The sequence below is a fragment of the Arachis stenosperma genome, chromosome 5, assembly GCF_014773155.1.
Source record: "Arachis stenosperma cultivar V10309 chromosome 5, arast.V10309.gnm1.PFL2, whole genome shotgun sequence".
Classification (NCBI taxonomy): domain Eukaryota; kingdom Viridiplantae; phylum Streptophyta; class Magnoliopsida; order Fabales; family Fabaceae; genus Arachis; species Arachis stenosperma.
The window spans coordinates 136088042-136102990 of NC_080381.1; the positions used below are offsets into that span (position 1 = coordinate 136088042).

Consider the following 14949-nt stretch of genomic DNA (forward strand, 5'->3'; position numbering starts at 1 on the left):
TGCAGTGCCAATATAAAAGAAACCATTTACCAAACAAAATCCTAATCATCATGCAGTTAGAAATTAAGACCCACAATGCAAGGATGTTAATTATATGTCTTCAATCTCATTCCTAACATTACCCAAATTAAACTGTGAGCCTAGCTAGCTAGCTCCAATAATGCAACCACAAATTAAAGTTAATTAATCAGAGAACATAATCCAAAGGATGATGATCATGGAAACAATCATTGAATTAAACTTGCAAGTTTCCTTCTCAGCTCAAATAGATCTACACTGTTGGAATTGATTACCTGTGAATCAATAAGTACAACAATTCAAGGGTAAAAAATAAAATAAAATAAAAATAATAATAACATAACAAAATTTAACATAAAAATGTGTTGAATAATAATAATTAAAAAAAAAAGAGAGTATAAAACCAAAGAGATAGTACCTCACACTGAACACTGTGGACCAATCTTCCATTGACTTTGCTAGAAAGGAATAAGAACTTCAAGTCCTTCTTCTTCAACCAGTAGCCCAGAATCTCTGATAGTGTGACACCTTCTTCTTCTCCGGCGGCGGCGGCGCCACCGGTGATTTCAATTCCGAGAACACCATTATCACTCTCATGGAGAGTGAAGTATCTGTTAGTGCTAGATGTAGGTTTATCATTGTTATCATGGTGGTGGTACTTTATGTAATTCACTGCCTCGTTCATGTGGTCAGATATTGAACGCTTTCCCTAAACACAAAAATTAAAACCCATCACAAATTCAGATATATATATAACCCTAAAAAAAATAACCCATAAATTTTTAAACAAAAAGTGCACAACTTTATGGTAAAAATTAGCCTAATTTCAAAAGGGTATCTTCTAATTGAAGTGTTTTTCTCAGTTAGTGAAATATAAACACTACTTTGTTTGATTACAAAATTAACGAGGTAGGAACAATAAAAATGATTTATTCACCTTGATGAACTGAAGAGGGAGAAGGGATCTAAGGGAGGAATAAAGGGTAGCCATTTCTTTCCTCCTTTGCCTCTCAATCTCTCTATGAACCATCTTCTTCTTCTTATTATCATCATCGTTGTTAGAATCGTTGTTGTTGTTGTTGTTGTTGTTGTTATCCTCATCAGCAGCAGCACCACCATCATAAAATAGTTTATTTGATGATTGGCTTTTTGTGAACAATATTTTATCAGAATCATTGACATCAAGAGAAGCATAATCTTCAAGGATCAGATCTTGGGAGATTTTGTGTTGGTGGGAGGTATTAGAAAACTGAATCACCAGCTCATTGCCTCGTTGTAAAGGAAACATGGTAATATGAATAATGCTCTCAATTTAATTAAGCCTATATGGAGGAAAAGAAGAATGAATGAATGAGTGAAGCAGATTAGACAGAAGATATGGTTTAATCTACTTTTTGGGGGTATGGTTTTAATTTCATGGGACCTTATATTTGCTCTAGATTAGGGAAAGGAATAGTATATACTTTGGAAATGACCTCATTGCCCACATTATTTCAGTTATATATATTATATAATGTAATTATTGTTTAGGGTCACTGTTCGTTCATATATACAACTCCAACCCCACCTCTTTGTGTTCACATTATGTGGATCAGCACTTGCTTAGTTGCTTAGCTTCAACCATTTTCTTTTTTAATTTTTCTTTAGTTTCTTTATATATAAATTAGACTGAAATTCATTTCATAAATGCGGTTTTCTTTGTATTTCATAATTTCCAATGAATTGTTGTGCGAAAATCATTTAGGTGATATTTAGCTTCAAATCTTGAGTAATTCACACATACACACGTATTATTAAAATTAAATTGATTATGTTTTTTAGTCTTATGTTATTTATAACTATACTTCTATATTATATATACAATTATTCTCCATGTATAAATCACTTTTTGGTAAAAATCTATACAAATTATTTATATTGACGCACGTACGTTCTTGTTCATGCTGTTATTGCACGTTCTTCGTTGTCATCAACACCACATCCTCCTCTTCCTCCTCTTTTTTTTTCTTTTTTTTTGTTAGAATTTCTTTTTCTCCTTCTTTTTTCTCTTTCTCCTCCATCATCAGTTTTCTCATTATTGAAAATAATGAATAATTCAATTTCAGATTGTCAATTGAGCCAGAACAAAATTGACTATTGTTTTGAATCCAATCAAGTAGTTGAGGTGTGATTCGATTCTAGTTAATTTTTTCGTTAGTAGTTTATGATTCTGTAGGTGAATAATATTTTATTGTTGATGGTTTGAATTGAATGTAATATAAAAGTTCTGCATTAAAAGAAATATTTTTGTATTTTGTGTGTAATACGAAGATATTTGAGTGTAACACGAAGATATTTGAGTGTATTGTTTAAAAATTTCCGGTGTATGTATGTTAATAAATTTTGCATAATTCAAAACTCTTCTTCTCCCTCCTCCTCATCTTCTAATGCTTCATCTTCTTTTTCTTCATCATCATCTTCTTCTTCTTCTTCTTCTTTTTTATTTATCTTTTTTCTTATTTTATCTTCTCAAGTTTTTTTTGTTTCACTCTTTTAATAAGAATAAAAATAAAAATAATCAAACAAAAAAGAAGAAGAAACACATAATGCTGCAAAATTACTTAGAAGAGGATGAACTTACGTTTATTCAACTAAAAGAAAAAAGAAATAAGGAAAAAAGGAAGAAAAAAATACAGCATTAGAGAAAATATTTTTCTGTATTTGCAGTAAATTTGGGTGTAACACGGAGATATTCGAGTGTATTGTTTAAGAATTTTTGGTGTATGTGTGCTGATAAGTTCTGCATAATTCAAAATTCTTCCTCTTTCTCCTCCTCATCTTCCGCTACTTCTTTTTCTTTTTTTCATCATCATCACCATCTTCTTCTTCTTCTTTTCTTATTCATCTTTTCCTTTTTATTTTACCTTCTCAAATTTCTTCTTGTTTTACTCTTTTAAAAAGAATAAAAACAAAAAAATCAAACAAAGAAAAAGAAACACATGATGTTGCAAAATTATTTGGAAGAGAATGAACTTACATTCATTCAACTAAAAGAAAGAAAGAAATAAGAGAAAAAAAGAGGAAAAAAATACAGAGAAAAATATTTTTCTGTATTTGCAGCAAATTTGGGTATAACATAAAGATATTTGGGTGTAACACGAAGATATTCGAGTGTATTGTTTTAGAATTTTCGGTGTATGTGTGCTGATAAGTTCTGCATAATTCAAAACTCTTAACCTTTCCCCTCCTCATCTTCTGCTGCTGCTTCTTCTTCATCTTCTTATTTCATATTCTCATAATTCTTCTTGGGAGGAAAAAATCAAACAAAAAAAATACATAATGTTGCAAAATCAATAGAAAGATGAAGAGGAAAAAAATACAGCAACAACAACAATAATAAAAAAAACGACGATAACAATGAAATACGCGAAAAAAATGAGGAAAAACGCAAATTAAAGAAGAATGAGAAGAAGAAAGAAGAAGAGGAGGAACGCAGGATACAATAAAAAGGAACAAACGTAATTTCACGTGCGCGTTATGTAAGTGACTTGTATGACTTGTATACAAAAAAAAAACTTATATGTATAACAATACTCTTATATATAATGAAAATATAAAAAGGTTAGTATAAATTTTTTTTTGTTAAAATATTCTTTATTATATATAATTCATTTTTTTATTATTTTCGAAACTTGAATTCAAAAACTATTTCTTAAGTTATAAATAATATGTTATCTCAACTAATTTTATTTTTATTATTTTTATATAATTTAATAAATAAAAAGTGAATAATAGGAATATTAATTAGTCCCTGGTGATGCACTAATAAATATAAAATGTATTTTAAATTCTTTTATTATAAATAAAAATTTAATATTTTGAATCTTAATTAGCTTTTTAACTTTAAAACTGTTTTTATGATCTAAAAATTATTTTATATATTATTTATAATATATTATATAAGAAACTTTATTTCTGCACACTCTAAAGTAAATATAACTACAAGATTGGAGCTACCTATCATCTCCAAAGTCACATATATTAGGGCATAGATAATTCTTACTACTTGATCCTATTATTCTCATGTTTCATGATTTGATTTTATTCCAACTTAATATAAACCTTGTGCTATATAAGAGAGGGTTATACTTATCCATAGGGTAAAACTACTTATAATCTCTTACCTGCAGCACTTGCCTTATATTTATACGATCAAAAATGCGATTTTATCAGTTACTAAAATTAGTCATTATTTATTTATATATAAATAAATATGTATATAATTTAATTTATTTTTAATATATTTTTTATATTTTAATATATATCTTGTGTTAACTAATTTTAATATATATTTAATATGTACACATACTTTTTAAAATTTAAATGTCATTACAAGAAAAATAGCTTATTATCATGTTTTTAAATTGCGTCGAAAAATGGAAAAAACTGTAACAACAAAAAATTAATTCTTCTTGACTCAACATAATATTTTTAATTAATTAATTAATTCAATTTATTTTTGTTATCACAAAATATTTAATTAATTTTTGACTCAACATAAACTTTTTAAGATAGAATGCAGATATGTCATCTAATAATCGACAATTTTTGAAGTTATACATTCAAATATAAATTAAAATCAAAATTAACCTTCATGTAATTGATTACATATAAAAGTAAAATGATTGTTTTTATAATTTTTTATTTATTAGAACTTTTAAATTTTTTAAAATAGAATAACCAGGTGCATTTCGAAACTATTATATGAACTCTAATACTTTCGTTTGATAACAATAATGATGTATTAATTATATTTAAATGCTTATAAAACAATGAAAGATTAAATTATTTATTTATAAGAAAAAAAAGAAAGCGGTTCTGTGAAATCAGCGAGAGAGAGCATCATCTTATTTGGATGCTTCTACCTGTCACATACTCATAATTTTTCTCTTTAATTAAACAAAAATAACTTTGAGTTGAAGACCCCTATACCCTAACCAAGATGCTTTTTCTATATAAATATGTTGGTCACTTTAATAAACTTGATGCTTATCATATAATCATTAATTATTATAAACGAACTAAGGTTGGACTACAAAATATATCTTTTATATATTTAGGGTTTTTTAAATTTCTATCTCTTCTTATATTCGAATTACGTCTTTTTTTACATAAACTAAAAGTAATTAATTTTAAATATATTAATTAAATAATCATATATTTATATAAATTTGATTGAGTGATTGTGTAAAACTTTTTATGTTGACATATATCACTACAACAGATGCGGGGATATCTGCAGTAAATTATCTATGGTTTCACCAATGACAGCAGTTTAGGGTGGATAACTGCGTTCCCATTCCAAATCAGCCTACCAACGCCGAATCGCTATGATTCAGTGTCGAACCCACCAAACTCGCCGCTAATCCCAATCCATCAAGTGATGAGTTTCTCCAAATGCAATTCAAAATATTCAAAACCAAGAATTCGAGAAACTCGTCAAAGGAGAGTGCAGAGCGCGCCAACCTGTTCCCTGTTCCACCGTGCCCCCCACTCTGTCACCTTGGAGTCGCGTGGTTGCCAATCTACCATTCTCCCCCTACGATCGACCCTTCCCAGAATAAGATCCGTCGACCCTTTCTTGCACGAATCCTTGACGCCGTTTCCTTCTGGACGCCAGTACCAGCTGCATCGCGCTTCCCGTTGCCGGAGAGTCCATCGCAAAATGTCATCCCCGCACCCTTATGCGCTGTTGTTGCTATTTCGCTGGCTTCATATTTAGCGGCAGTTTAAAACCGCCACAAATCGACAATTAAACCGTAAACCGCCACAAATCAATAATTAAACCGCCGCTAACCTCCTTTTGTTTTATAATATATTAAAATTAAACTTTTTAAAAAATTAACTAGTTAATTAGAGAGCTAACTTTTTAATTAATATTAATTAATTTTTTTAAATTATATTTTTGTTTTTAATTTTTTATTTTTATTTATAAACTTTAAATTTTAAATCATAAAATTTTAAATCTTATAAAAAATTTACAATTTAAAAAATATTAATATTTACTAATTAAAATTGTCTCCGTATATTTATTATAAAAAAGTTCATACTTATCCCCAAGATTCGGTAGCTTTTTTTTTTTCTCTTTTAACTTTTTGACAAGTATTGAGGATTCAATAATGTGCAACACCTACTATTATTGGGAAATAAAGGGCACTTGGAGAATAATGGGAGGGAATGTATATATCATTTTCTGTGTGTGAAATTTAGTATGATTATATTATGATGATTATAGTAATTATGTAAATATTATTAAAATTAAAATTTTTTTATATTTTAGTTATAACTTTTTTAAATAATATTTTTTTAAAAAATATTGTTTAATAATAAAAATTATTATTTTAATTTTAGTAATATTTTTTAAAATATTATGGTTATCATAATTATCGTAGTACGTATAGTCGTAGTAGATTTTTTTTTTCCCCGTCGTTTTTAGCTTATTCTTTTATGAGCCTTATATTATATATGTAGAACAGAGAACAGTATCAATGAGAAGATTTCTCTGACAAAAAAGAATATTATGCTCCTAAACCTCATTATATGATTAAGTGCGCAAATGGATGATTTATTTATTTTTCTTTTTTTCGGTCAATGTCTATAATATATGCACATATGTCAAATGTTACAATATAATAATAATAATATATAATGCTTAAGGAAACAACTTAGTTGCTTCTTCATCTTCCCTTTGTTTAGACATTATAGAAATATCTCAAATAATTAGCAGTGGTTATATAATAGTACATTTATGAGAGTAGAACATTTCTTTTGTGTTCATCATGTTGTTATAAATATAAGAATAGTTTAAAAATTAACTAATAAAGAAATAATTAAAATACTTACAAAGAGCTAAGAAACTCTTTATAAATTTAAAATTAAAACTTAAAACATAGTTTTAAAAGAGTACTAAAAATTAACTAGTCTTACATTTCCTTCTTTAATTTAAGTGGTTGATGTTTTATTTACCTTCAAAACGAATAATATATAGACACACACATACAAAAGGAAATATTTTGCAAAAATAAAGACTAAAAGAATAAGAAAAAATCACTATATATGATAACCACAACATACCTACTGATGACTTTTAATAAAAGCAAAGTCAATTTTATCTAGGTAGTGCCTCGTTAAGAACAAAAATATTTATTAATAAAATTCCGTGAAAAATCTAATTAAATAGGAGTATACTTCCTGTATAAATTTAAGTGTATAAAATCAAAAAAAATCGTATTATGATGTTTAATACAGATAAATGATATTCGTATCAATTTTTTAGTCCACCTTAAATATTATATATTTTCTTATTTATACCAAAAAAATATTTTTTTTATTATTTATCTTCTTAGCTTTTATTTAGTAACTCATATATTAAATTTTTGTGTTATTTTTATTTGTTATCTTGTTTTTTTTTTAAAAAAAAATTATTATGTTTATCTTTTTTTAAGTTAGTTATGTTTATTTTTCTCTAACAGAATTATTTAGAGATTTTGGTTAACATACAATAAAAAATTCTTCATTTTTTCTTTTCTTATTCTTTCATAATTTTATTATGATATAGAGCTATGGTATCCTCCTTAGGGAGGATATATAAACTATCATCTTTTCAGTGAGAATTTACCATGCTTCTTTTTTCAACCCCTCCCACAATGAATAATCAATCTTTCAATTTAGTTCAGGATCCAACCAATTCCTATTACATCCATCTAAGTGAAATCCTACCTTAATCTTGATTATCCATGTTCTAATAGAAAACAACTACCACTCATAGAATAGATCATTCACTATGGCCATAATTTTTAAAAATAAATATGAATTTCTTATCGGTTGCTTTTGCGCTTCCTTCCCGCACTTTCGTCTGCGCTTTCTTCCCGCAGTTCCGTCTGCGCCTTCTTCTAGCAGTTCTGTCTGTGCTTTCTTCCAACAGATCCGTCTGCGTTTTTTTTCGACAGTTTCGTCTGCATTCTGTTTAAGCAGTTTCATCTGCACTTTTATCACGCTTAATGTGCCCTCTAAAAATCAATCTTATCGCGCTCTACGCGCACTTTGAAGATCTTTACTTGCTCTTTCTCCCTCAAGCACAACATCTTCTTCTATCACTACAAGAAAATGGAATATTTATAACAAATTTAAAATTACAAAAAAATTTATTTTTTCGTAACAAAAATTAGTAATTATTACATAATCTTTTGCAACAACAACATAATTTGTTATAAAACATTTTGTTATTTTGTAACGACTTAATTTTTTGTTATAAATTATATTAATTTTTGTAACAAATCTGTATTTTGTTACAAAATTTTATAATATTTTGTGACAAAAGATGAAGCCGTTGCAAAAGTTCAAAATATTTTATAATAAAAAATTAATTTGTCACAAAATTTAAATATTGTATGTAACAAATTATTTGTTTGTCACAAAATATAAGATTTTTTGTAATTAAAAAATTTATTTTAAAATGTTAAAATCTTTAAGGTAATTTTATTTTGTTTTAAAATTTAATTTCTTAAAATATTATTTGTATTAATTAATTATTTTTTATAAAAAATAAAAGATTAAATGATTAATTTTTAAAAATAGTATATATTATTTTATATTTTTTATAAAATTAATATATAACTTTTACTAATAATCAAGTCCTAAATATTGACTAAAAATTATTTTTTTAAATCAAAAAAATTAATTGTTAAACATAAATAAAAATAGTTAAAATTAAAAAATAAACAAATATAAAAAGTAAAAACCGTAATTTTAACCTTCATTTTCATTTTTTATTCTGTTGTTCACTGCCCTCATTCATTTTTATTGTCTGCACGGCTCCACCTCTCACACTTAAGGTCACAGTTTCATTGCAGAAGGCAAAATTGTCGTCATTGCTTTGCTAGGTTACCCTCCTTCTCTTATTTAAAATAAATTTATAACAAATATTATTTTTGTTTTATTACCACTCTAAAATTTAACATATTTTTATACTTAAACAAATTTTTGAAAAACTTCCTTAAGAACAAAATATAAAATTCTGATTTTTCTTTTCCTCTATTAGTACTAAACTCACCATAACTTAACAGTCATCATTAAGCCTGTAAAATCCCTGATTGTTAGAAAATAAATAATAAATTATTTGTGATTTATTATAGTTATTCATAGTTTTATTTTTAAAAATTATTTATTAAAAAATAATTAAATCAAAGTGATGAGAATTTGAGTTTAAAATTAATTAAAACTCAATTTAAATATTTTTTATTTAAAATTTAAAATTTAATAATTTAAAATTTCTAAATCAAAAACCTTAAATTCTTAATTGCAAATCCTAATCCTAGCTCCCATTTTCCTTTAACCTAACACACACAAAACAGAGAGGAAAGAGAGAGAGCTCGAGGGAGAGCTGCGCCAGGAGAAGGAAGAGAAGAGAAGAGGGGATGTTGCTGACGAAAAAAGAGACTGTTGTCGCCATCACACACCTCGCCGTTGTTGTCGATTTTGCCGGGAGAAGATGCATGGAGAGAAGAGCCATGAGCCAGGACAGAGATCGCCGAGGGAGAAAGAACTGCCGTCATATTTGCTGTAGGTTCGCCGTCATCACCATCGTGGAGTCGCAAGGAGGCCGTGACCAATGCAAGCTCGCAGAGGGAGAGAGAGAACCCACGAAGTCGCTGCTGAGTCGCCGTTGATGCGAGAAACAGAACACGCGAGAGGGGTTTGAGACTGCATTGTTAGAGTCACCGTCGTTCTGTTCTGCCACTGCCACCATTGAAGCTCGTCGAAGAAGGAGCTACTGTCGGAAGAAACCATTACCGCTACTAGGAGATGCAAATTCCAGGCCAGAGCCAGAAACGGTTCCTCTACCTCCGGATGCTTCAAGTACTTTATATGTTGAAGATCTCCCTTCTAATTACAAAAGAAGGGAAGTGGCTCGTATCCTTTTTCTGCAGATGCATTGCTTTAGGATTTAATTCTATTATTTACTTTTGTTTTAAGAGCTTTTCTTTAGTTTTAATTTCGTTTTTCACATTCCTCGATGTTATCTTAGACATTTTTCTCTCTTTTATTGGATATAGAGAAGTGAAGCTTGTGAGCAAAGAATTCAAACATGTAAGTGTACGGTTGATAACATTATTAGCTTCTCCAATTTTGAGTGTGTGGATATTAGTTAAAATTCACTGTAACTTCTTTTACGTTGAAATGCATGTTTATTGCAACGTTATGAAGATCCTCTTATTCTTTATTTTGTAGATTTTGCAAATCCAACTTGTTCAGCAACTGCAATGAGTGCCTTGCAAGGTAACATTTATTGTTTATCAAAGAATAATTATACAAAAGAAAGTTATGTATTTATTCATGTAAATCATCTAACCGAATTATTTAAGTATGTGATAACTTAGATGAAGGTCGTCAAATTAGAGGATACATTAACTTGTTTTGGTAGATACAATGAACTGAATTTATTTATTGAATTTTTTAGTTTAATTTTGCTTTTGTAATAGATGTGCTCAAAGAAAAATTTGAAGAGCAATGAACTCGGCAAGAGGAAGAATTAACTCGAGTGAAAGCTCAATTAGAAGTTCAACAAGCCATTGCGAACTCTTTCATAGCGCGCTTTGACAATAAAAAAAACTAGACAATTAAAGGTATTCCTAAAATTTCTTATAGTTTTAATACATATTCATAGATGATTCATATATTATTATATAGTATAATTTAATTGTATACGGATCTATTTATTACATTTTACTTGTGTCATGGTTGATAAATGACAATATCCTATTATTTGGTTTGATAATTTTAGTTGTGTATTGGCTGAGAAATAAGTAATGAATTAGTTGTTATTGATGGAACCGTAGACGATAGAAATATCAAAGTTTCAGGAGAGGTTCAGCCAAATTTTTTTTAAAAATTTTGAACAAAAGTTAATGAAAAAAATTGTAATTGGTGTTATATGTTGTTTCTAATTTTTTGTTTGAATTTTTCTCATTTACAATTGTGTTAAAATAGTGACAACATGGTACTTAAAAGACTCAAGAATATTTTCATATTTTGATTCATAAAGACAAAAATCTATATTAGACTTTTAACTTTTTATTGAACTTGTGTAACAAGTATAACTTGTAGAACTAATCAATGTAGATATTAATGTTATTTTTTTTAAAACAATTTTAATTAAATGAAGCATGCTTGAATTATCTATATTACTTTGAATTGTAACAGTTTCATTGTTTGTTACAAAAACCTTTTGTAATGGGACATACTGCAACGACCCCTTTTTTTGTTACAAATTCCTTTTTGTTTTAAAATTCTGGTTTTTTTTGCTATAAATATTGTTTTTTCTTGTAGTGTATGTTTCTGCATCACCTTCATCTTTTCTTTTCTTATCCTTCCGAGTCCAATAGACTCAAAATTATCGCGCTCTATGTGCCCTCTCTTGTCGCGCTCTACGCGCCTTCTGAAGATTGTTGTTTACTCCCCCTCGTCAAGCATGACCTCTCCTTCTATGTTTCTGCATCACTACGCTCCACGTGTCTTTCTCAACTATTTCATCAAAACTTATTCAAGTTATGGATTATTGACATCTTCCTTCCACCAGTTTGTGAGAACATATTAAATTCTTGTATTATTTTTATTTATTTTATTTTTCTTTTCTAAAAAAATTGTTATACTTATCTTTTTCTAAATTAGTTATGCTTGTTTTTTTTTAACAGAATTATTTAAAAATTTTGATTGTTTTACTTTATTTTAAAATTCAAAATCAATTTAATAATTAGTATAAATAAATAGCATTGTTTTTCATATACAACAACATACAATAAATTTTTTTTTCATTCTTTCATAATTTTATTATCATATAAAACTCTTCTTATATATGTATATTAAAAAGAAAATATTTGACATATCCTTAAACTGAGTTCACACCAAATCCAATTATAATAAGTGCTAGTTGCTCTGATATATAATACAAAATTTTAATAATTTCCAGCAGTGATGAAATGGACTGGTTAGGTGTCATCATCATATTGATCCAATCTCAAATTTTAATAATGATTGATTGATGTAAATGATTAGAAGTTCATCACGTGGTGTATTTCAGGAAGAAATAATAATTAAAAAAAAAAGGCATACATGTACAATTATTTAATTTGGATTTCACTGTCATTGAGGTATACTAAATTACTAATACAGGCACAAGTGATCTTAATTTGACTTGAACAAAAATAATGGTAAACTGAAATTGTGCTTTGAAAGTTGGAATCCCCTATTTGGGGCGCAATGGGGACACTGCATCAACCTACGACAAGTGTCTAAATAGAAAATTAAAAAAAAAAATTTAAAATCAAGGAATAGCAACAATAATGAATGGTCCCAATAAAATGGCCACAACCACATACTAATTATTTATTCCATTCGACAACATGCTCGTGCCTCATATCATTAAATATTTTGTAGATATATACCACATTCAATTCTTTATAATTAACGTTTTTCTGAAACAAGCTAAGTAAATTAATTTTATTATAAAACGGTAAATTATTGCCCAATGCAACAATATATTGTCCATGAAGACAGAGTCAAAATTGAGACCATATATTTCTAACTCTATCTCTTGGGTCAAAAACAAAGTACACGATTTCGTAACAATAATAGAGGTCTCTATTTCTTTTTAATTTCCCCCGAACAAAATTTAGCATATCTCTAGTTTCTTGGACAATATAATTGAGAGCCCGACCAAATCATTTTAGATGAGATTAACCAAGGATACAACACTAGCAGAATCTTGTACTTTATAGCTAGCCTGACAAGTATTGTAAAGATAAATTAAAGTATAAAGTAAAGACATCTTATTTATTAGTTAGGTATATGCACGCAGAGATTATTTTTTATATGAAAAAGATGATAGTGTATTTATAGAATATTGATGATTAAAGTATTTTACCGGATTATGAATATTCAAAGAAACTTAACATAATATATATGTATTTGGAGAGTTCAAATTAAACCTGGTGCTAATTATTATTCACCATGTTTTGGAATAGTTCATGTTTCAATGAATTCTATTTTATACAAACTAATTAATTAGTTTATAATTATATATGATTGATTAAAGACAATGATTAATTATTGTTTTAATTAATTAGAATAATGGACTAAAGTATAAATAAATCTTTATATAATGGATAAATATATTTTAATTATTTTTTAATGAATTATCTGTATATACTAATATCAATTTCTGTTTGTCATTTTTATTTTTTTATTATTTGAATAATTTTTTTGACAGTAATAACTATCAAATGACTATTAGCATTGTGTGATATGATCTTTTTAATGATATATAATAAAAAAATAAATGTTAAATTATTTAATTTATTAAATTAGAATAAAAAACAAAAAGATCTATAAGCGACAAATATCTCTTTTTTTTTCTCTCAAAAGTTACTTCAAACATAGTCTTAATAAAAAATGAACAAGAATTGAGATGTGATTATTTTGTTTGGGTTGAGAAAGTGTTGATGATGAAAAATGTTGGGGGATTAAAGAGCAAAATTGAAAAAGTAAACGAAAGTTTGTAAAAGTAAGCAAATAGAAGGTAGAACAAAGTAAATAGAAAGATTTCTTATTCACTCTCTCTTAGGATTCTATTTGAAGTAAATTTTGGAGAAAGAAGATAACAAAGAGATATTATCACTTATAAATTTTGTTGTTTTTTATTTTAATTTAATAAATTTAATAATTTAATATTTATTTTTTATTGAATTATCAAATGGACCACGCCACATAATGCACAGAACTACCTGGCAGTCACTATTATCAAAAAAATTACTTCAACGATAAAAAGATAAAAATAACAACAGAACTTGATATTAATGTCCACAGATGACTCATTAAAAAATTAAAATATAAATTTGTTCTGGTATAAAAATTTCATGTGTATATATTTTTGTCTATACTTTCTAATTAATTAATCAAAAAGCACGTCTAGGTTCCATTACGGTATATATCCATTATTGAGCGTTAAAAAGTATAGTGATACGACATACATAAGATTAAGGGTGTAATCCCTGTATTTGAGGCCCTCAAAGATCACAAACCCTAACAAACAAATCTATTTTCCTGCATTTGATTTTGATTTCATTGGCAAGCTTAAAGACGTGATCAATATAAATGGCCTAAATCCAGCAAAGCAATGAGCTGTCTTGAACCCACTAACCATACAAAATCCCACACCATATATATATGGAATGAACTGACCCAACAAACATGTGCTGCTGCTCAAAGATTGTTGCTCAATATCCTTTTGGATAATGTTCATGTTGTTAATTAAAAAAACAAATGAATCAAATAAAATCCATCATGATGAGTGCTTGTAACATCCCATATTAAATTTTAATTAAGTGTAATTCGTTGTTTACATTCTTAATTTATTAATAGTAGGATTAATAAATACATACACATGAGCGTCAACCAAATTAGAAAACGCATTGCAGCCACCAACTTAATACAGTAATTAGGTCGATTGATATACTGATTTAATTTAGAGGTCAAAGTGATAAAAAAGAAATTTAGATTTTATTTCTCTTTTGAACTTTCACCTACTACATACACCACTATACTTCATAATATAAGATGAAAATTAAATTAGATTCTTGTATAGATATATATCGATTCACGTTTATATTATCCCATGGTAGTTGTTGCTGGTTACTTGTGATGAGAGGAACGACAGGGAAATCATTTAGCTTTCTTTGGATATAGAGAAGAAAATAAAAAGAAATAAAAATAAGAGAAAAGAAAAGAAATTGAGAAGAAAAAAAATAGAAGGAAAAATAAAATTATTTGGTGTTATTTGGATGAAGAGAAAATGGATGGAAAGAAAATAGAAAAAAAAAATTTTTTGTTTGAATG

At 27.4% G+C, this 14949-nt stretch overlaps 1 protein-coding gene across 1 annotated transcript; it reads right to left on the reverse strand.

Moving 5' to 3' along the window:
* Positions 1–1399, reverse strand: LOC130979646 (transcription factor bHLH118-like). The gene is made up of 3 exons (XM_057903134.1): positions 956–1399; positions 437–727; positions 1–293 (listed from the first exon to the last, which is right to left on the reverse strand). Exons 1-3 carry the CDS (start codon positions 1304–1306, stop codon positions 228–230), a joined length of 708 nt encoding a protein of 235 aa, XP_057759117.1. The 5' UTR covers positions 1307–1399; the 3' UTR covers positions 1–227.
* Positions 1400–14949: the final 13550 nt, after the last annotated feature.